The 22,914-nt window shown below is 38.0% G+C and overlaps 1 protein-coding gene across 2 annotated transcripts in view; it reads left to right on the top strand.

The window, feature by feature from the left end:
- The window catches only part of CDKAL1 (CDKAL1 threonylcarbamoyladenosine tRNA methylthiotransferase), a 434,528-nt gene that overhangs the window by 173,097 nt on the left and 238,517 nt on the right, over positions 1–22,914 (top strand). For both annotated transcript variants that reach the window (XM_075493754.1, XM_075493753.1), the window contains one exon: positions 21,676–21,779. In XM_075493754.1, coding sequence (XP_075349869.1) covers positions 21,676–21,779 — 104 coding nt within the window. The remainder of the gene's footprint in view (positions 1–21,675; positions 21,780–22,914) is intronic.

The following is a 22,914-nucleotide window of genomic DNA, read 5'->3' as shown; positions in this document are numbered from 1 at the left end:
TGGAATGTTTTTTGGAGACCTGGCAGGAAAGTGTGTTAAGGGATTTGTAAAAAGAAGAATCAGAATTTGGAAACATCTTGTGCTTGAATTTGTTCTTAGACTTGACCTAGAGATAATTTTAACGGAAAAAGTTTTCCCTGAATAAGATGGGTGGGCTCCAAAAAATTTATATCTTGCATTATCTATCAAAGTACATGAAGGCATGTTTTTATGGTATTCTCATTGACTTGTATGAATTCATAAGATTTGAAAAATAGAGAGGAATAGGGCATTTTAACTGTGATCATCAGTATATGATGTAAGAGCAAAGTCACTGAAGTAAAGGTACTTTAAAAAAAAAAACTAAACAAATAATAACTGAAAAGCTGAATATTAAGATTGTGCTTGGCTGATAATATAGGTGACACAAAATCCAGTGTAACATGTTCCAAGATTATTAATATTATTTCAAGTGTTTTGTATGTGATAGTATCTTTCTTTATATGGCTTCTTTATGTGGGGAAGAAAAAAACTCAAAACTTAACACTCTTTAATTCTGATATTTATGCTGAGGTTCAAATAAGCTGTGAGATTTTAACCTGTTAGCTTACAAGGTCCTTATTTTTAAGATAGTTTACATGATCTCTGTTATAATTGAACTGTATATTCCTTTATTTGTTTGTATAGCAAATACATATCAAAATTTGGATTTTTGGGGTGAGTTGAAATTTTTCTCATTGAAAATTGAAAAATTTTGTGTTAATGTTATTGAAAAGTCTCACAATTTGCATATTTTTCTGCATTATTATTCTTGACTGTCATTCTTGAAATGTGATATAATTAAAAAAAAATCAGATTCCTAATTGTAAAAACAAATCACACTGAATTAAGCAATAATTTTATTTGTGCTTCAAATAGTCTAATAAAATGTAGAATGCTTAGAGCATTTTTCTGTGTTGCTCCTCCTTTGGCTTTTACTCAGAGATGCATATTAGAAGAATTAGTTTTGATACCAAGAATAAATAAGTTTAAAAGAGGCACTTGAAGGGTCCCCTACCCCCTGTTGTGGAATTTAGGCAATAAAATTGTAAATTTTTGTGGACACACAACTTTTTCTCCAGCAAGGTGGCTTAATAAAAAGCTGTTGAAGTATTTGCTTTAAATTTTCTTTTGACTAGTTGGTTTAGCTTTTCCATTGCACCAAGACTAATCTTACCCAGTAAAGCAAATGTCTGTTTTACTAAGTATCTGCTAGTACAAATGAGATTGAACTCCTGAGTTTCTGGTCCCTTCAGGATCAACATATTTCTCTGCAAGTTGCTGCTGTAGGAACTGAGGAACTAGATCCCAAAAAATGCTGAGGTGTTTCCGCACCCCCTGTGCTGCAGGGCACCACACAGTACTACTTCACTAAATGGGGAGAGGAAAAAAATGTCATGACAAACAAAAGGTAATTCCTTCCTCCATCACCTGGATACCAATTAATTATGTGATGACATGGAGAACCATGTCTGTTTCGGGTTTTTATCTAGAAGATGGTTTCTTTTTGAGTAGACGAATACAAATACAGAAGTGAAGATCTGAGAAGTGCTTGGAGACAGTTCCACCCTGACTGATCCATAGCTGTATTTGGGAGTCAGTGAACTAGATTAATTCATCGACTAGAGAAGATCTTTCACATGTTCCCTCTCTCTTTACAGAGATCACTCATTAGTTCCCTTACTCAAGTTGTCATTCTTGTTTTTCTTAAGTCCAGACTCAGTTGAGAGGAAGAAAAAAGAAGTGGTAAAATAAGATCTTAGATCTCCCTATTTATACTATAACAAAAACTAGTTGTATAATTTTCTTCAGCGTGCTTCTGTTGAGGAGTGTGGAGAGCGGCTTGCACAAATGTTCTGTATTCCTCTCTGCTCTGATGTGTACTAATAGTGTAAGATGTACAGAATGCTTCAGTCAAATGAACACCGAGCACTGTGTCTCAGAAATTAAGATCAGGTATTTCTCTGTATCCTATGAAGCATGTTGATAGTCTATAAAACTCCCGAAAGTAAAAGCTGCCATCAGTATCTCAAGTACTGTTCCTGAAGCGTTTCGTAAGTCTGATGGAGCTTCTGACTCGTCATTACATAAAACATCTTTACAAACATGAAAGGCCTATATGGATTGAGCCTAAATATGACAGTTATAGTCAACAGTGTAGTATTAGCTCATGTATATCATCATGTCAAGGAGGCAGGTCCTTAGACCTCCATTAAATCTGTTCTTTTTCCTTTGGCTTTATTTCCATCTTCAGGGACTCATCTTTTTGTCTTGTATAACAAGAATATGAATCCAGATGATAACACCCCTGACAGCACGTGCTTATGTGATGAAAGGTGGAACTGTGTGTGTGATTCCTGTTAATTTCCTTTCTTGCAGACACAACTGCAAATCTGAAAGCTGGTGCTTTCCTGTTTTCATATTATTGCCAAGGAGTCAAGAAACCAGGCTGTACTGTTGGTGGGATTGTGTCAGTGTTACTTAGAACAGGATTTAGCCTTACAAATGGAGTTTAGTTGTCTGACTTTTTTGAGATAGAGAGAATTTTTTTCTGCCATTGCTATATTTGGGGTTGATTTCAGGAAAAAGAATGGTTACTCTTGGAAGGGTGGTGGTAAGAAGTGAAAATTCTTTTTTTTCATTTTTAACCTGTTGTGGTCATGATTAGTTACAACCATGTAACTAACATGATTAGTTACAACCATTAGTTACACTCTCTTCAGAATTACTGTTGGTTGCCCCTTTTTATGGAGATTTTCAGTCCATACCTCAGGAATGGTTGGGGACTTTAAGTCTTTACTCTGTATCTTGAATACACTGAATGAAGTAGAAGATGATGCCTGAAAGAATGCTTTGTGCTACTAGGAATATGGTTAACAGATTTGCCCCTGAAACCTAAAATCACCCACTGTAATGACCATACGTCCTTAGGTAAAACACAAAACTTACTGTGAGGTTAGCTTAAAATATGAAACACTATTGCATACATCTCATTACCTTCTGTTTAAAATGTGCAAAACACATTTTTAAGGCTTGTTTTCACAAATAAAAGTACGTGGTAAACATGAGCCAGTGACATGCCCTTGAGGCAAAGGTGGCCAACAGCCTTCTGGGCTGCACTCAGCAGAGCGTCTGCAGCAGATGGAGGGAGGTGATCCTTCCCCTCTGCTCAGCCCTGGTGAGACACCTGGAGTGCCGCGTCCAGGTCTGGATTCCCCAGTACAAGAGAGGCATAGAGACACTGGAGCAGGTCCAGTGAAGGGCCATTGAGTGATTAATGGCTTGGAGCATCTGACATACAAGGAATGACTGAGAGCTGGGACTTCAGCCTAGAGAAGAACAGGGATTTTCTCATGTGTAGAAATACCTGCTGTGTGGGGGAAGAAAGACGATGGAGCCAGACTCTTTTCCGTGGTGCCCAGGGACAGAACAAGAGGTAATGGGCACAAATTGAAATACAAGACATTTTATTTAAACATAAGAAAAAACTTTTTTATAGTAGAGGTGGTTGAACACTGGAACAGGTTGCTCAGAGAGAGTGCAGAGTCTCCATTCTTGGTGATACTCAAAAGCTGTCTGGACATGATACTGAGCAACCTGCTTTAGTTGCCCCTGTTTTGAGTAGTGGGGGCTTGGACTAGACATCTCCAGAGGTCCCTTCCCACCTCAACCACTCTGTGTTGCTATGATATTTAAATAAATGTAAACAGCAACAGAAAAACCCATAAGGATATAGAGACAAACACAATGGATGTTAGTGCAGTTGCTTCATACCTCCAGAGCGAAGGTCTCCACAAGAAAGTGTTGTGGTTTGACACTTTAAAAAGTAGTATCCTAAACTAAGGGTCTTCATGCCATGCATCCCTGTTTCCTGACTTAAAAGCATTTCCTGTGCAATTCTGTAGGCCTGTTCAGCCTCAGGAAAGAGGAACTTTGTTTCCAAATTCCTTGCCTGCTAGGCAGAGTGAAATATTCCCACTGGAAATATACACACCAAGCTTCTGTCTCTTTAACTTAGCATGTTGAATTTCATCAGCTTGATTTACAAGAAGACTTCAATGCTTTTTTTTTTTAATTTCTTTTTCTGAATTCCTCCTGCAAAACATGTTTTATATTTTTCCTAAAGTAACTATGTAGAATTTTGTTTTCAGAGTTTATCTTCAAGACATTGGATGAGAAGTAGGGTTTTAGCTTTTTTTTTTTTTTTTTTTTTAGGAATTTTGTTGTTATGTGTGTGGACTTTGTGAAAAGGAGCTATTTAAGCAAAGGTCAAGTACAAAATTGTCACTCATCACATGCTTATCTAGCTTATTTTTAAACTAATACACAAGTGTCTAAGTATCACATGGTCTTTGTTGCGTTGCAGACTGGTGCCAGACTTGGTGTCTTTTCTGTTTTTAAGAGACAAATGTCTAGTGGTTTTTGTTTTCAGTGAGTATGTTTGTGAGTCATATATATCATTTAATGTTGCTTTGCTTCTGAAGTTTAATCGTTTTGCAGAAGGTAGATGGAGTCTCCACATTTTAACTTGATAATTAGGCTGAAAACTGCAGCTGGGGAATGTTTACTGAAGGGTTTGTTTAATCATTCACATTCCTGTGTTCCAATAGTTTTAGATCGTTTGTTAAAGAGCTTAAAGAAGAACTCGCCTTACTATTGGTGTAGAGGGGTTTTTTTTCTGCAAGTTAGGTTGTTTTTTATTTTCCCTCTCCAAAACTATACATCAGTTACTTTTATAAATAGCAGGTATGGGTAAAATAGTATACTGATTTAATATAACTAGTCAAATACATATTGAAACTTTTGTCTTTTGTTTTAGGAATAATTCTATAATAAAGTAAAATGTAATAACTTTTTAAATTTTTAATTTACCACTTAAATGAGGAATAGTCTAAATGAAAGTTTTAAGTAATAGAAAGTTGTTAGAGGTTAAACTGTTTATGTAAGTATCAACATCTTTAGGAAAGTTCAGCTGTATAGTTCAGCACTGTTTAGTGAATTAACTTACAATTCTGTAATTCACAATAATATAGTGACATCTGTTCACCAAGCACACTATAAACATTTAAATAACCTTTGAATTCTGACTTAAAGGGTTAGTAGTGACGTCTCCACTAGGCTTATCCATTTTGCTTGAACAGAAGGCATAAGCTAATGTTGTGCTTACTGGCTTGTATCTGTACTTTGTAGGAAAATAGTGGATTTGCAAGGGAATCTTGCTGTATCTGCAGCTGATCTTCAGAAGTGTTTCTTGGACATGTTTAAATCCTAATCTAGCAATTTTCTGTGGAAATAGGCCATGTACTCCAAGCTTAGAAATATGTGTATGTGAAAGCACCAACGTAATATAGAACTTATACTAAGTGCTGTTTAGTTCCTGTCTTTGTTTGTATAGGTTCCCTTCTCGTATAAACGTTCCCCTCATGCACTAGGTATACGTCCCTTGCATTCATACTGAAAGCTAAGCTAGTGCAGACACTTTATAACCAGCTAGTATCTAACATACGCATTCTTTGCGATTCAGACAGCTGCTGAACTTATTGCAGAGACTATAATGGGAATTTGAATCATTAAACTTAAACTAGGCCCTATTCCTATGTTACCAGTTCATTCTAGTAGCTTATGTACTTTACAACTGTTGCTTCTTTGAGTGGAAGTACAGTGAGGAGGCATAGTTTGTAGTGTTAAAGTCAAATATGGGAGTGAAGTCACACCTCTTAGTATGGTATGACTTCATACCATAGAACACAAAAGTTTGTGAGATGCTATAAAAATATTTTGAAAGATGGAAGTAGTTATGAAGTGATGGTACTTGCTGTGAGGTATTTTTTTAGATGCTATGTTTCTGTGATGGCAAAGGGGACAGTCTGAAGGATTGTGTTTTACTGTGGTATCTTCATTCTTCTTTCACAGTATCTCCTCTTCTGAACATGACAGCAATGGATTATATTTCATTTTCCTGTCCGTTGTTTTCTAAATACAGTTAGCTTAAACACAACTTGTATCTAAACTGTCTTAAGTATCAAAAATGCCATCTACTGGGGGGACAGAATTGCTGGATGAGATAAGCATATGAGTATACAATTAATGCAGGTAAAATAAGCACATTTTAGTAGGACTTCTTCTTAGGACATGTAGCTGAAAACTTTTGTTTGAACGTATGTTGTTCAAAAAGTGTTTGTGGTTCAGTAAAATGCCCTCAACCTGCCAAGTGAATTTCAAATTCTACAAAAATAAGGACATTCTTGCTGCGAAATGGCGGTTAGGCTGCAGTGTTCTCTGGTACGTTGTATGAAAACAGTGCTGAAACACAACCAGCCAAAGTAGATCTGTGTGTTTGCTGTATATTTGTGTAAGGAGGACTGCATCTTAATAAGACTTGCTCTGTCTGACAACTATTAAAATACTGGGAATGAGATTTTTTTTCAGTGCTAACCATTTTTGTTTCATTAGCTGTATTTCAGATTTCCTGCATGTTTGTGTTTATTACAAAGCCATTTTCCTTTTAGGATATTCAGCTGCATAGATTGGTCTAGTTTATGATATCTTCTGCAAAATAAGCAAGAGTAAGACCTGGTATTCTTTATTATTTTAATAAAATGAATTTAATACATAATGCTTACAAGACTTAGATGAGAAGATATTCTTGGCAAAGCAGTGGGTTCCTGACTTATGTGTACATTCTTTTAAATAGCACTTACTACTAATTAATGTCTCATGAAGGTAATACTGCTATACCTAACTCCACTTAGAACTCTGGTATCTGCTGTTCTCCTAGTCTTCTTTCTTTAGGAGTATCTAGGGTTTATCCTGGGTATATGTTGAATATTTTATGAATATTGTTGAATATTACATGTTGAATTATTTTCTTATGCAATCAATATATGGATAAAAGTAGTGGTCCCTTTTGAAATGAAATTGTGAAAGTAATACCATAAATACTCAGTAAATACGGTGGCTTTTTTATGTTAGTCTAGATCAGCTGAATGGCTTTATTTTCCAAAGGGAATAATGCTCTTCTGAAAAGTGAAGCATTAAGAGAGACCTATCTCCATCGACTCTAGTGAGACTAGAAACTTTGATTTTATAGTTTGTATAAGCTGCCTTAGATGTGAGTACAAATAACGGCTTATTGCACATCTGTTCATTGAGGGACTTTTCTTTATTGTTTAGACAGTACATTCAGGTCCCCCCCCTCATCAATTTCTTCTACATGTGATGCAGGTGTGTTTGCAGAAGAGAGTTGAGGATTCTTAAGTGAATTCAAGTTAAGTGCATTCACAAGTTTAAATATGGCCAGATACCACTTATAAAACTGACAAATTTCACCTTTTTTGGGTAAGACTTGGGTTGATTTGAACATTTTAAAGGAATATGGAGAAGCACAAACATGCTCCACTCAGGGGACTAAATTAAGGCCTTTGCACAGTTATTACCTGTATGACTATTGTCATACAGGTAGTAACTGTAAGTTACTACCTGTATGTATTGCCTGGGAAGATCATGGAACAGATCCTCCTAGAAGCTATGCTAAAGCACATAGAGGACAGGGAGGTGATTCAAGACAGCCAACATGGCTTTACCAAGGGCAAGTCCTGCCTGACCAACCTAGTGGCTTTCTACAATGGAATTACCACATCAGTGGACAAGGGAAAAGCAATGGATATCATCTATCTGGACTTCTGTAAAGCCTTTGACACGGTCCCCCACAGCATCCTTCTCTCTAAACTGGAGAGATACAGATTTGATGGGTGGACTGTTCAGTGGATAAGGAATTGGTTGGATGGTCACATCCAGAGGGTAGTGGTCAATGGCTTAATGTCCAGGTGGAGATCAGTGACAAGTGGTGTCCCTCAGGGGTCCGTTCTGGGACCAGTGCTGTTTAATATCTTCATCAATGACATTGACAGCGAGATTGAGTGCACCCTCAGCAAGTTTGCAGATGACACCAAGCTGAGTGGTGCAGCTGACACGCAAGAAGGACGGGATGCCATCCAGAGGGACCCATACAAGCTGGAGAAGTGGGCCTGTGTGAACCTCATGAGGTTCAACAAGGCCAAGTGCAGGGTCCTACACATGGGTTGGGGCAATCCTTGGTTTCAATACCGGCTGGGGGATGATGTGATTGAGAGCAGCCCTGCGGAAAAGGACTTGGGGGTACTGATGGATGAAAAGCTGGACATGAGCTGGCAATGTGTGCTCACAGCCCAGAAGGCCAACCATATCCTGGGCTGCATCAAAAGAAGCGTGGCCAGCAGGTCGAGGGAGGTGATTCTCTTCCTCTAGTCTGCTCTGGTGAGACCCCACCTGGAGTACTGCATCCAGCTCTGGAGCCCTCAGCACAAGAAGGACATGGGCCTGTTGGAGCAAGTCCAGAGGAGGGCCACGAAAATGAGTTGAGGGTTGGAGCACCTCTCCTGTGAGGACAGGCAGAGAGAGTTGGGGTTGTTCAGCCTGGAGAAGAGAAGGCTCTGGGGAGACCTTACAGCAGCCTTCCAGTACTTAAAAGGGGCCTATAGGAAAGACGGGGACAGACTTTTTAGCAAGGCCTGTTGTGACAGGACAAGGAGTAATGGTTTTAAACTAAGGGAGGGCAGATTTAGACTGGATTTAAGAAAGAAATTTTTCACACTGAGAGTGGTGAGGCACTGGAACAGGTTGCCCAGAGAGGTAGTGGAGGCCCCATCCCTGGAAACATTCAAGGTCAGGTTGGACGGGGCTCTGCGCAACCTGATCTAGTTGCAGGCGGGTTGGACTAGATGACTTTTAAAGGTCCCTTCCAATCCAAAGCATTCTATGACTATATAAAGCTTCAAGGCATAGTGGTTAATGTTGCACAAAGGTGGAGGGTGGCAGGAAACAAAGTGCAATTTTAAACAGCAGTTCACAATTCCATGGTCATGGAAGAATGTGCATACATCCACTTTCTCAGTGTCCAGTGTATGGATACAGTGCCCCTTCCCTGGATTCTTTACCCTGTGGAGGAATACGATGAAAGTGGAAACCTAATTTGCACAGAACTGATATCTCTTTTGTCATCTCTACAATCAGAGTGTTCTAATTTATTTTTTTTTTTCTGTGAACTCTTGGCTGGCTGTAGCTCTGATATCATGCTTGGGAATACTTTGTTCATGAGTGGCTACTGGCTATCTGCTCCAAAAAATCTGCCAAACTTGTTTCTCTGTTAGTGTTAGCCCTCAAAGTGCTGTGGTGTAGTTATGGACAGCATGTGAGTATCACATTAGTATCACACTCTAAATGTATTTGATAACAAATGGAATGAAAATTATTAAAAGTTGATACTGTTTGTGGTATCTTTCATTTAATGTTCTTCTCTGGTTCTCCTTGTACAGGGCAGACTTGGTCTTTCTCTGCACTGATTTCTCATCTTCTAGCTTTTCTTATCCCTGTAGTTGAATCTAAGCTTCCTGTGGTGTTGGAAGCATGCCGTGCTTCTCATGTGTGTGTCTCTCTTATGCATATGTGTGCTCACACTCATCCATGTAGACACATGTAATCCTGGAGCAGAGCAAGTCTTTGGGCTCTAGAACGGAATAGTGGTGGTGTTGGGTTCCAGCATCTCAAAGAGATTAGATAGCTGTGGTGCAGCCTGTTCCAGTACTTGACCACTTTCATGGTAAAATACTTTCTTTGGTCTAATCACAGTTTCCTCTATTACAACTTGTGTCCATTGCTTCTCATCCTATGACCTTGAACCTCCAAGAACAGCCTGTCTGTGTCTTCACTGTATGCTTCCATCAGCTGTTTATAGACAGCGGTAAGATCTCCTCATCCTAACAATGAGTAAGCCAGTTCTCTAAACCTCTCTTTGTGTGCCATGTGCCTGAGCCCCCTAATCATCTTGGTGGCCCTCCTGTCTACTTGTTTGTTACTTTATGTCAATATCTCCCTTGTTCCAGGGAGCTCAAAACTGGACACAGCACTACAGATGCAGTCTCACATGTGCTGAACAGAAGGAACTAATAATTTCAGTTTGTTGCTTTCATTCTTGAGAGTACGGTCCAATTGCACAGTACAGTGCGTTTGACCTTCTTAACTATAAAGGGCACACTGCTGACTTATGTTCCATTTGTTGCCCACCTGGACCCCAAAGTCCTTATCTGCAAAGCTGCTTTCTAGCCAGTCAGTTCCCTCCACACCTGCGCTGTTGCCTGGGGTTACTCTGTCCTGAATGTGGGGCTTCTTACTTGCTGTTGCTGAACTTCATGAGGTTCCTGTTAGCCCGTTTCTCCAGACTATTGATATCCCCCTGAATAGCAACCCTGCCTTCCAGCATGTAAACTGCTCCCCCCACCTCCAGCTTGGGATTTGTTGCAGATGCATTACATCCCTTCACCTATGTTGTTGATGAAGTCGTGAAATAATAGTGGCCCCAGCATCGGTCCCTGAGGAACACCAATGCTCACCAGCCACGTTAGACTTCACACTGCTGACCACAACCCAGCAGTCCAGCCAGTTTTTAACCCACCTCGTTGTCCACTTATTCAATCTGTATCACAGCAATTTTGCTTTAGGGATGCTATGGGAGACTGTGGTAAAGGTCTGTCTGAAATCAAGGTATATGACATCCCCAGCCTTCCCCTTCCCACAGGGTCAGTCATCTCTTTGTAGAAGGCAAGGTCAGGTCATGTCTTTTGCTTCAGACAACTCAGCCTCATAAGGAGAATGTCATTTTAACCCGTGTTTATAAAAGCAAACAAATATAGTATAATGTCATCAATCTTACTTGTGAAAGCGTTTCTGCAGGGAAGTTGTTGGGTGGTGCTTACTGAACAAAATGGTAACATTCATTGCTACCTTGGCTTGTTGGGTCAGTTAGACACCCATGTGCAGACAGGGCAAAACCCTTATCATCCAAAAGGTTGGGTCTTTTTAAGAACTTTAACAAAGTTGAAAAACTGTTTCAAGTCAGCCATTGCAAAGATGATGTTGCAGCTAAATGTGTCTGTGGAAACATGAAGAAAACTTCCATTTAAGTGTTGACTAAGGCCTGTAAACAACTGAATTGCTGAGCTACTTTGTGTTTTGTCTGTCCATTCCTTTTTATTGTTAAGTCTTGCTTTTGATGACTAGAGCTGCCTCTTGTGTATTTTCCAGCCTGTAATGTCTAGAAGGCTGTTTAGACCCTGAATCCCTAAGGGGTTCTGTGGCTAGTTTTTAATGCTCTGATTGGTGCATTAAGTGCTTTAGTCATGGTCTTTCTGATTTTATTTTAAATGACCGACTATAACTATCTGAGTTGCAATGGAGGTGACAAAAAAAAAAAAGAAGAAAGCTAGCAAGTTATGGTTTCTGTCAGAGCTGGCAGCAGTTGAACTGGAAAAGTTTCAGACTCACCACAGACTTGAGTGATTAAAGAGGAAATCAAAGCATACAAACACTGGCAAACTAGCTTGGAAGAAAATCAGCCCATTCCAGTCACTGGGACATGAGGACACCGCAGGAGAGTTACAAGCACAACGATCACTGAATGCAAGACAAAAGGAAAAAGTTAAGAAAATGGCAGGAAAAAAAAAACAGAAGAAAAGAGCTGAGGAATCATTAGAAGGGGAGAATTTTAGAGAAGTAAAGCAGATGGAGAAGTTGAGGATCATTAGTTTAGTAATGAAAGGCTACTGTTTCCTGGTTTTCTGCACTGTCACTATGCTTTTAGATTCTGTAAAATATATTTAAATATATTTAACAATAACATTATAAAATAATTAAAAGAAAATAATTTATAAATGTTTGCCTAATTATTCAAATTAGTTTCCCTAATTATTTAAAAGTAAGTACCTTAACTTGCATTTTCTTTAAGAGGTCCTTAAGAAGTACATGGGCAGTAAGGAAGATATGTCCATGAAGATAATCTGACTGACTCAGCTCTATAACTGTGTAAAGGGGATTAATTTGCTTTTGAAAATCCCTGTGGAGACTCTTAAAGGCAGACATAAGGCCCGTGGTTTAAATTTCTATTTTTAAAAGAAATCAGTCATTGTATTCTTATAAGAATAACTGTGTAAATCAGTCTATTAAATTGCTTGGAAAATCTCAGACAGATTTAGGGTTGGGCAATTATGTTGAAATGTGTGGTCTTCTCTCATTTTAAGTTGACAAAGTAATACATAACAAGGAGTATGTACTTGAAGCATGCATGTCTCTTTACTGCTGCACATGCACATTTTTTTTTCAGCAATGCTAACCAATTTATCAAAAGACAGGGATGACATTTAAGAGCAACAACATAGTATTAATTGTAGATAATGCTTAGATCTTTGTCCATGTTGGACCTTTTAACATTTCTACTGCTGCCACAACCAGTAGGACATTTTGGGGCAGAAAGCTTTGCATAGACACAGTCATTGGGAAAGGATTCTTTCTAGATTATAAATGGTGAGTTTGTTTTTATTATGCACTTATTTCCATTATTTTACCCAGACAATTCAGATCCACTTTCCCACAGACATTTTACAAGTACCTTTTTGGAAATTGGTCTGATGGCGATCTCAGATAAATTCTAAATTAAGCCTCGTAGTTTCAGTGCTTCTGAAATGTAACACCACTCCCCCACCCCCCCCGGATGTTTTGACCAGTACAAAAACAATGCCTTTTATCCCAAGAATCTGTGTGGTACCTGCTGTATGTTACAGAATTAACTGCAGCCTAATGTTTCCTGTGAGATTTCACCACTCTAAAAGGGTCTGTCCCAAAAGCCATTCAGGAAGTAAAAACAATAGCTCTTATCACAGGCAGTGGTCTACTTTTCAACCATGTTTTCTGTGTGGGTGATTCTGGAGCTGTTAATGTTGGGAAGATGCATGGAAAATGAAATGGATTGCTTACAGAAAGACACTTGACTCCCCTAACCCTTCTCCTTCCACTCATGGAGATGATCTGAGCTGCTTCATTCCTGAAACAGAACTTTAAATGGGTTCATCTTCTCCCCCGCCTAGAAATCACAGTTTTGATTTAATCCTTAGTATTTTGTTAAAAAACTTTGAAAGCTGATTTTTTTGAAGCTTATGAAATTGTTCATTACTAACCTAATTAGGTTTTGCAGCATATTCTGTATAAATTATGCTAAGTCATCTGCCCCCAGTAGAGTTTTTTAATAAAATTATACTATTTGATGCTTTAAATACTAAGGCATTTGTCAAGTCACAGCTCTCAAACTTTATAAATTAAAGCAAGCCTCCAAGAACCCTGTCCTCAGAGGTCATTTTCCAATCACTGCTGTTCATTAGGAGGGATCTGAGAATAATAGTTGCTTGTGCATGCTGAAATAGTGATGTTGGGGTGTTCTGCCACTGTGTCTCTGGGATTAACTATGAGCAGATTTCTAAGAAAGTATCTTTTCTGTCTAAGGTTTTTCTGTCGTAACTCTTTATTTCTACCACCTTCGTTACTGCTGTTTGACTGAGACCAGGAGTCATCGTCTTCCAAATATTATTGCTTTTTATGAAGTGTTGAAAGAATTGATTACTTGTAGTTACAATGCTGTGGCATTTTCTGCTCTATGCAACCACAGAACCTAATTTATCTACCTGTGCTATTTCAGCTGAGTCACTTTCTTGATATTAATGACTGTCATGATCTGCCCCCAAAGTTGTGGTCTGTGTAGCCAAGCAGCTATTTGGAAATGCTTCTAAAATAATTTATGTCTCTGTGAATCATAGAGCTTTAGTTTGAATTGTAGAGGAAAAAATCACTGCAGTTTCCAGTAAGCATCTAGCAATGCACCATTTTGGGTCAGGGTGGGGAACCTAGATCTATGCAGCTTAGCAATGGAACATTTTACCTTGTAATATCAATTTAGAATGCCTGAATGAATTAATTAAAACACTTGCAGAACTGTATGGGCAGAATAATTAATCAAGAAGTTCTTTAGACAAACATTAAAAAGTGCCATTGATGCACTTTATTTTGCTGATGTTAAATCATTGGCTTTAAACTGAGCAAGTTGAATGTACGATGATGTAACTACATAGCTGTGACCTTTGAATCACCTGCACTTGACTGTAGGAATTCAGTTTCACAAAATGCAAATATTTAAAGTACAAAATTAAATCATATTATAGCTTATAAAACTAACCGAGCTGCCTTCTCTCCAAATTCCTTTTGATTAGTAACTAGTGAGACTTTATACCAAATAAAACACTGGCTTCAAAGGTCTTCAGAAGAACAAATTATAATGCACTTTGTTCCCATTTTGCTGAGCATGGAGTGGGTTGCAGAATTAAAAAATAGCATCCCGTAGTTGCATCCAACTTTGAGAAAAATGTGTGCAGTCCATACACTGTATCGTGTTTCTCGAAAGGTCGTCCTGTTTTCTGCTAAAACTTCTTTGAGGGGCATTTTAAGTTGGCATTGCAGTTTCAGAAATACTTGGCTACAAAGATAATTTCAGAGAATTCCCATTTTTATCATATAGAAAATGTTGTTACATCGAGTGTGTCTATGTAGCACCCTGTGGCTGGTGTCCAAGCTCAGTCTGAACAAGCTGCAATACTAGAAACAGTATTTCTGTAATAATGTGGTTTGCTGCTTAGGTTAATTAGCCTTGATGAGAAATAGCTTGCCACTGTTTCAAAAGTATTTTAAATCCTGGCTCTTTTTAAAGTGAAAACAACCTCCCATGCCCCAAATTTTTACAGGAAATTACCTTCCCTGTAATAGTGAGTTGAAAAGCTTTATTGTAAACTCTGCAAACTTCAAGCAAAAGAAGTTTCCTGAAAACAAGTCAGACGTATTAGGCATGTTTTCTTTTCTGTAAACTAGTTTTCTTCCTGATCCATTGCAGTTAACTTTGACAGGATTTAGAAATTTTGGAGGTACAAAGTGGCATTTATGGAGGAAAAATACTAAGAAATATTCATGGCTTTTAACTCTATAAATATAGTATGATATTTAACTATAAATATAGTATAAATGCTGTTGCTAGGCTTAGAAAACTTTGTATCCTAAGGAGAAAAATATTTGTAGAATTCTACTAGCTCTTGTTTAGTAAGCTGTGACTAGTATCCATCTCCTTTTCACCTGCTGGGAGTATATATTTCTGGTATTTCTTTTGATCAGTCAAGCCTGCAAAGGGAGTTTTCTCTTTACTCACACTACAGAGCATTTTCATCAAAATTACATTTCACAGAAACTCTAAAAGTATCTTACAAAAGCCTAACTCTCTTCTCTAAACTGTGTTTTGAAACAAGCAAATCATGCTCCCCTTTCAGGAAAACCACAGTTTACTAATACAAAATATTCTTGGGCTGGAATTATTGAGGCCTTCTGAGGAAGTCTGATGGTAGGTGCAGAGAGATGGTGCGGGTGACTGTGATGAGCAATCCTTCTATATTTGTACTGATGTGATGTTAGGGGCACTGCACTACTGGCAGAATTTTTTTTTCTTTTTTTTAATAGGGCAAACGTCATAAAATCTTGAATTTGTATAACTAGTCATATCTCATAAGGGCAGATATTAGTGTTTAGACTGAATTGGGATTAAGGGATTAACGATATTTTACTTTATTTCTGCAAATTTCTAATTTGGGAGGAGACCACCTTAGGACTGGGGTTTGGTTGGTGAGGTTTTTTTTTTTTGGTTTTGGGGTGTTGTGTGGTTTGGTTTTTTTTTTACCACCTCATTAGGTTGATACCAAGCAAGAATTTACTGGATTATTCAGGGGGCAATACCACCCCCCCTTCCCCAAAATTAACCACCTGCAGAGCAGCGGGGGTCTTCTGTGTTTTGACACTGTTGCAGCTATTCAGCTCTCCCATCTTGCTCACAGATGTCTGGCCTTGGTCAATCACATTAAATGTGAGTGACTAGCACACTAATGGCACATCGCAGTCTGTAATTGAGCTGTTTTCTGATCCTTGAATGAAAGATGTTTTATACTTTTCATATCTGAGGGTGGAATCCTGTCTTCACTAAACTTAGTAGCACAAGTCCCGTTAAGAGGAACCAGGATTTTGCTCCTCATGTCTGTACTCTCATTCTCATCTGCTGCTGAAATCCACTGATTAGTCCCACTGATTAGTCCCACTGAAGGAAAGTCTGTATTTGTCTGCTGTGTCATAAGTATTCTTACTCATAATTAGTTCCATCTGTAAGAGGTAGCCTTTCATGTTAAGCCTGTGTTTTATGAGGAATATTACTGTTTTGAAAATGAAGAGTCTGCTTAATCTAATGCACAACGTGAGCACATACTAGCCGAACAATGTGAAGACCACTGTTTCATATGTCTACAACAAAATTTTGGGCACTTGACCAAAATGTTGATGACATTCAGTTTGGTAATGTTCAAAAAGTTTATAATTAGCCACATGGTAGTAATTTACCTGTGGATAATATTTTCCCTTGCTGTGAAACAGTCCTGTGTGTTGGGCATATAGCTGATTAAAGGTTAATAATTCAAAGCAAAAGATTAGTAATTCAAAGTACCTTAATCAGTTTATATGTTGGAAAACCAGGATTTAGTGGTTTTCGTTCTGGAATCACTACAAAATTTATCCAAAACATTTTGGTAATTACAAACACAATGACCACTAATAATTGTTTCTATAAATGTCTGTAATTTTTCATGCGAAAAAGCTTTGACCTGTATTAATACGAACTAACATTTACAAACCAACTTTAAATGCTTGAAGAAGGCTTCCGGTTTAACACAAAGCAAACTAGTCTTTTCAAACTACTAGCATGTTGGCTTTTTACTCCCATATATTTGAGCTTTAGCCGTGATAAAGGCTGATTTTTAAGGAGAGCATTACCTACTGGGCTGGTTTTAGATGATCCAGTTGCTGGTGAATGCCACTTAGTAGGAGGCAATGCTCAGATTCTGAGCATTCCCACCAGCCTTTTTCCACTTGATTGTCTGTGGTCTGAGTATGTGGCAGCATGGACATATGAATAATTTGTTATGCTGGAAACTTGGAGTAGAGGCTGGATTACAAGGGAAAAAAAACATACAGATACTTTATTATACTTATGGTTTGGTTTAAATTTATATTTTCAAGAATAATTGGCAAATCTGTGAGAAGTGGTTAGTTCAGCATTTTTACAAGTATTTGAAATCTGCATCCTTTTGTTGGTCAACTGTAGGCCAAAAGATTGTTTTTTCCCTAACTTGGAATTAACAGATATGGTACAAATAGGATTTAAAAGTTTTGTCTTTTTTGGTTTGCTTTCTAAAATTGGTCCTTTTCTATGTTACATTGAAATCTGATTGGTTTTGTTATATAATCTCTTTAAGTACTTAAAAAAACCAAAACCTAAATTATTTAGGCATTCCACAATATTTTTATTTTATAGTAGGAATAAATTAATTGGTGCAGCAAAACTTGAAAAAAAGTCTGCCTCCAAATCCCAACTTTCAGCTTCTACCCCAAAATAAATCCACAAACCCCCTGAAGCTGTACATAAGACCATAGTGATAAAGGACTTATTCACAGTATTATGTGGGATTGCTTCTATTTGGAGAATAATTTCCCCTTCTTTCTTCCTGCTTCTTGCTGCACATTTCCATTCTCTCTTTGTGACCAACGTTATTGCAGTACCAGAGAAAAACTGCTGTTACCATACTTTTTCAAGTAGCCCAGGACTTATTTTAAAGAGTATTTGCCCAGAAAGCAATTCTGAAGATGCAGGAGAAACTAGTTTACTAGAAACTAGGCCTTGTTAGGAAAGGAACATTGAATGAAGAGATGAAACTTATCCTCAAGGTTCAGAGATTAATAATTTCAGTATTTAGTACTGTTGCTTAATACTTAGTACTTTTACTATTTAGTACTCTTGCTGTAGAGCTTTTCAAATACTACTACCCAAATACAGAACAAAATACATAGTGAGAAATATATACGATTTATGCATAAAATATAAGGAGAAGAGAGGAAGAGGTAACATGCTATTTTTTATAAATATACTATACATGGAATTCTGTGATAAGGAAACAGAGAAATTGTATGTAAACAGCATAAATAACCTTTTTACTGTACACTGATACTAGTTTAGATTTTGGCTCTATTTAGATCTATTACACAGGAATAAATTTAGAAGTTTGTTTTAAATAACTTACTAAAAGTATAGTTTTTATCGATCTTATGATGAAGTGACACATTTTGAAGAGGGTCTACAAAAAGCATTGTTTCCATGCAAAGTTACAGGTCAAGATGACAAAAAATTGGTAATAAACTTTTCGTTGAAACTCAAACTTTTACACCAAATTTGTAATAAGTCAGACTTTGCAAATTGAAGTAAATGATAAAATTTGGTGGTGGTTTGTTTTTTTTTTTCTTCTTCCCAAATCCTAGCTTAAATTTGAGTTTAATAAATTTACTTCATCACAAGAAATAAAATCTTGATGCATCCCTTTGTTACTGATGGCTGACAAAATTCTCTTTTGTGGGTGACAGGGCTGGTGTTAAAGTAACCTGGGGGTCATGGGGCAGGATTGTTGTAAACTAAATCTCTTCTTGATGACCTGAGAAAATTGGCAGAATAGCTGGCAATGGTATTTGCTTTGGAGAAAACAAAGATTGGTACAAATATCATCAATGTAAACCACACCTTAGGTGTGTTGGTTGTAAAAGAGCAGATATGCCCACTATGAAACTGATGTTATGTTTCCTTGAAATGAAAGCAAAAATTAATAAATAAATAAATAAATGAATGAATAAAAATTCAGAACTAAAAAACCCCAAAGAAACAAACAAAGCCCAACTCCCCCCAAAAAACAATGCAAAATCTGTGGGTCAGCCTATGTGTGACGAGTAATTACTTTTCTTTACTCTCTTTACTCCTCTCTCTACTCTCTTCTCATGAACACGGCTATCTAAATGCTAGAGGCTTTCCTCTGCACCGCTGGAAGAGCTGTGATGAAGGCTGACTTCTAATGCTCCTCCTGGGTCCCTCAGCTGCTGCGGTGCCGTGGCCACCATCTTGCACCAGTGATCTTACCAGCTGGCCAATTACTGTAACTTGGGCTTTGACAGTATTGCCTGTGAGGTGCCCTTGTAAAGGTATAGGAGTTTGCCTGCAATATTTTGCCATCCCAGCCTTTTCTTTTGGCGCTTTGCAGACCCGTGTATGGGGCGCTGGCAGCGGGGGGGCTGCAGGGGCCTCTGAGAGGAGAGGCCGGGACTGCCCTGTGCCGGTCACAGCTGGTTCTGGCCAGTTCCAGCCGGCTGGGGGTGGGATGTGCGTAGAAGGCTCCAGAGGGAAGGAGTGAAGTTAAGCCTGGGAAAAAGGGGAGGAAAGGCTTTGGTTAAATGTTTGTCTCTTTGTTTCCCCCTACCTGAATTTGTAATTAAATTTTTATTTTGGTTGGCGATATGTTAATTTTCCCTGAGTTGAGTCTGTTTTGCCCGTGGCAGTAGTAGGTATGTGATCTCCCCATCTCTGTCTGTCCCGCTGAGGGGGAGGGAGCCTGCCTGTTAGCCCCCGCCGACGCACCACACCGGCCTACGGAAGGCAAGTCTAGTATTGCTCTTTAGGGCATGACAATATGCATCACCCGTCCCTAATGCTGCTTTTGTGTAGCTGTGTGGAAGAAAGCTGGCTTACCTTAGTGAACGATGCAGAGGGGAAGGAATGTGACAGTGGGCTGACTGGATGGGAGCCTGCTTAGAAATGAAGTGTTGGGTTGGATGGAGAGTTGTGCTTCAAAAACAAATGAAACAAACAAAAAAAGAAAGAAGAGAAAAAGAAGAAAAAAAGAGGGAGACATTCTTCCAGGGTTGCAAAGCATTGAAGGAGTTTTGAAGAGTCACAGATGGGAAGCAGGGAGAGAAATGAGTGCACCCTGAGCTGTGAGGAAAGGCCCTTTGTGGCATACTTTAGATGGCCACTGACCTAGTAGGAAACATTTTGCTAAATAGGTTACACAGAGAAAGTATAAACCAATTATCTGCTTATAGTCTCTTGATTTCAAATGCTACTCTTTTAAACATGCTTTAAACCTTGCACAGTGAAAGGCTTTTGATTTGCAGGAGAAAGGTGAGATATGTAAAAATGATTTCACATCTGATGAATAAGTTGTCTTTGGGTGGGAATGAATCACTTATTTGGAGCAGGTTGTAAAGGTTCAGATTTAGGTCTTTTTTCTTTGTTTTTAATAGATGATTGTGTGTTTTACTGAATGGCAGCTTATTTCATGCACTTTTTTAGTTCTTAATAGAACTGTCTCATTGCTGCAGTTAAGCAGTACCTTTTAGTTTCCTGATCTAAAATGGATGCTAAAATCTGATGTTTGTGTCTGATAGGCAGGAAAAATAAAATACATCAATAAGAGGATACGCAATTTACAACATCCAGTCTAGCAGAGAGAATCATGAACTATATAGATGTCCTCTGGTGGGAAGTAAGATTCAGTTGGTGGAGAAGGTCTCAGGGCCAAGGTGACATGCAGGGGCAGGAGGGCACCTGAGAAAATGTTCTGTGCAATGTTCTGCACTTCCTGATCCACTGCTTGTGGAAACAAGGTATAACTAATGTGTGAGGGGAATCTTTGTAAAGGAAAACCTTCAGAGTTTGCAAAGCAGTGGAGCTGTCAGACATTGTAATAGAAGACAAGATATATCCAAGCAGTAAACACAGTGTTATAGCTGGTGACTTCTTCAGAAACCACCTGGTGCTATCTTTGCCTTTTCATTATTGTTTTGAACGTTCTGTAATAATACCCCTGTAGTTCGAGCGTTAGCCTTTTCTGACGCCCAAATGTTTTATTATATTGAAGCTGTGGCTTTTTGATTGTGCAAAGGGACAGAATTTAAGATGTTCTAGTAAGCATGAACAAGAGAAATATTTATAATTGGGGTTTTTTGGGTTTGTGGAGTTTTTAGAGGTTTCAATGCTTTAACCTATAAAAAGCTGTAGGCCAGTATCAGCTTTAAAAAGGGGAGAAGGGGAAAAAAAGTTCAACAAACTCCTTTTAACATTCTGTTTACTACATTCATGGCACTACCAGGATCTAAAGGCTAATGCAAGAAAAGCATGCAACTAGTGATAGTTTTTGTTTGTTTTGATTTTCCCATCCTTTTAGTTTGAATTAGTCTGCCTTTATTACATTGTCAGGTAAATTAAAAGCATGCACATTGTTCCTTCAGTTTCTTATGGGATTTTTTCATTAGCTCCCCAATCTCTTGTGCTAAGCTGTCTTTCTAGTTGGTGACTCCGTCTTCATCATGTTACTTGTTTTGTTTATACAAGCCAAATGAAAGAAGGAAAAATTAAATGTGTTTTCAAGAATAATCACTATTTCTAACATCTACTTTTAGTCTTTCAGGACTCTTTTCCTTTATTTCCATTTTCAGGTTGGAATTTTTTAATGTAATTGTGGGATTGGAAGCCTGCAATGAACAATTAGTAATGAACAATTATTAACCCTATTATAGCTTTCTAAAAATATGTAAATTCCCGTTCTTGGATTTCTTATGTGGTTTCCACTGATCGTTTTTTTAACCTTTTATATAGATGTGAAAGATACTTTAAGAAGGTAGGAGGACAAAACACTTTTCAAACTACTGTATTGATTTTGAAACAGAATACTACTATTTTCTGGTCGTAGGTATAAAAGCTTATTTTTTCAGAAGTACTTAGTAAATATAGCTGTGCATATAAAGGCTTTCTTGGCTAGAAACTGAATATTCTCATTTTCTAAACAGGTGTCTCAATGCATGTACCTACTGCAAAACTAAGCATGCCAGAGGCGATCTTGCAAGTTATCCAATTGAAGAACTAGTGGACAGAGCAAAACAGTCTTTTCAAGGTAAGGAGTTTTATCCCTACAATAAAAGTCAGCCTCTGAAGTGTAGCGGGTCTTATTTTCACACGTAATGATCATGATACAAAATGGCTCTGTTACAGTATTGATGTTCTTAATAGTCGTAACTGTGTCTGGGGGTGCCTTTGCGGTAGGAAGCCATGCTTTCATTATGTTGTGCACCACTATTTACAAAATGTAGTCCTACCATAAGGAGTATTTCATTTTGATTTTAGACTTGCTCAAATGAATTTCTGTGCAAGCATTTTTTTGTGATGATGGTCACATATTGGTCATTTTACTGGTAATATTTGGTAATATTTGGTCATTTTACTCTGTCTGGTTTCATAAAGGGAAAGACAGTAACTTTTTTTCACTCAACAATAAAAGAAAATTTCATGAACCTCCCTAGGATTCTTAAAACCCTGTTTAAGGATACATTGCTTTTTCTGGTAGTGGATTTCCTGGAGGAGTTCTGGAATGTTTCTGAGAGCCATACAAAGCTTATCAGCTTTTAAGTTCAATAGGATATTTGTGATGTCGTGTGGATCCAATCAAACATCAAAAGTTTTTCTTGCAGTACAGTACTCTGTCCCAGTATCTGCCTAAAACTCTTGTATGACTGGTAGTTATGATAGCTTTATTGTACCTTAATATTTGTTCTTTATATCTAAATTTTGCCTGTGTTTCAAAAAGACAGTTTCCAAATACTGCCAGTACTCATTTCTGATGCAATCTCTGGGAGGGCACAGATGATGTTTTTTGTGTTTGTGTGCCATGTTGAAGGATTACACCTATATTAAAAAAATACCAAGGTAATTCAGGTGTAGCATCTCCTTCCATCTTTGTATCAAATACTTTGAATCAAAAGTAGAGCAATAAATACAACATGTGATGTCACATCCTCTGTGCATGTACAAACAGTACATGCATTGGGTTTCACTTATGGCTCTGAGTGTTGCAACTGTTCTAGTGAGAAGTAGGTTTCCAATGATTCAACGTGTTTTTTAAATCCATCCTTTTTTAGGGATCCATGAACCTTATTTAGGTCAGTGATGAACTTCTAGCTATTCCTATTAGTAATATGCAAGGAAGAGTCCTTTTCCTAATCAAAGACCATGTTCACAGATTCTAAGTTCTA

This window comes from Mycteria americana, chromosome 2 (genome assembly GCF_035582795.1).
Source record: "Mycteria americana isolate JAX WOST 10 ecotype Jacksonville Zoo and Gardens chromosome 2, USCA_MyAme_1.0, whole genome shotgun sequence".
Lineage (NCBI taxonomy): Eukaryota > Metazoa > Chordata > Aves > Ciconiiformes > Ciconiidae > Mycteria > Mycteria americana.
This window is presented reverse-complemented; position numbering and strand designations above follow the sequence as displayed.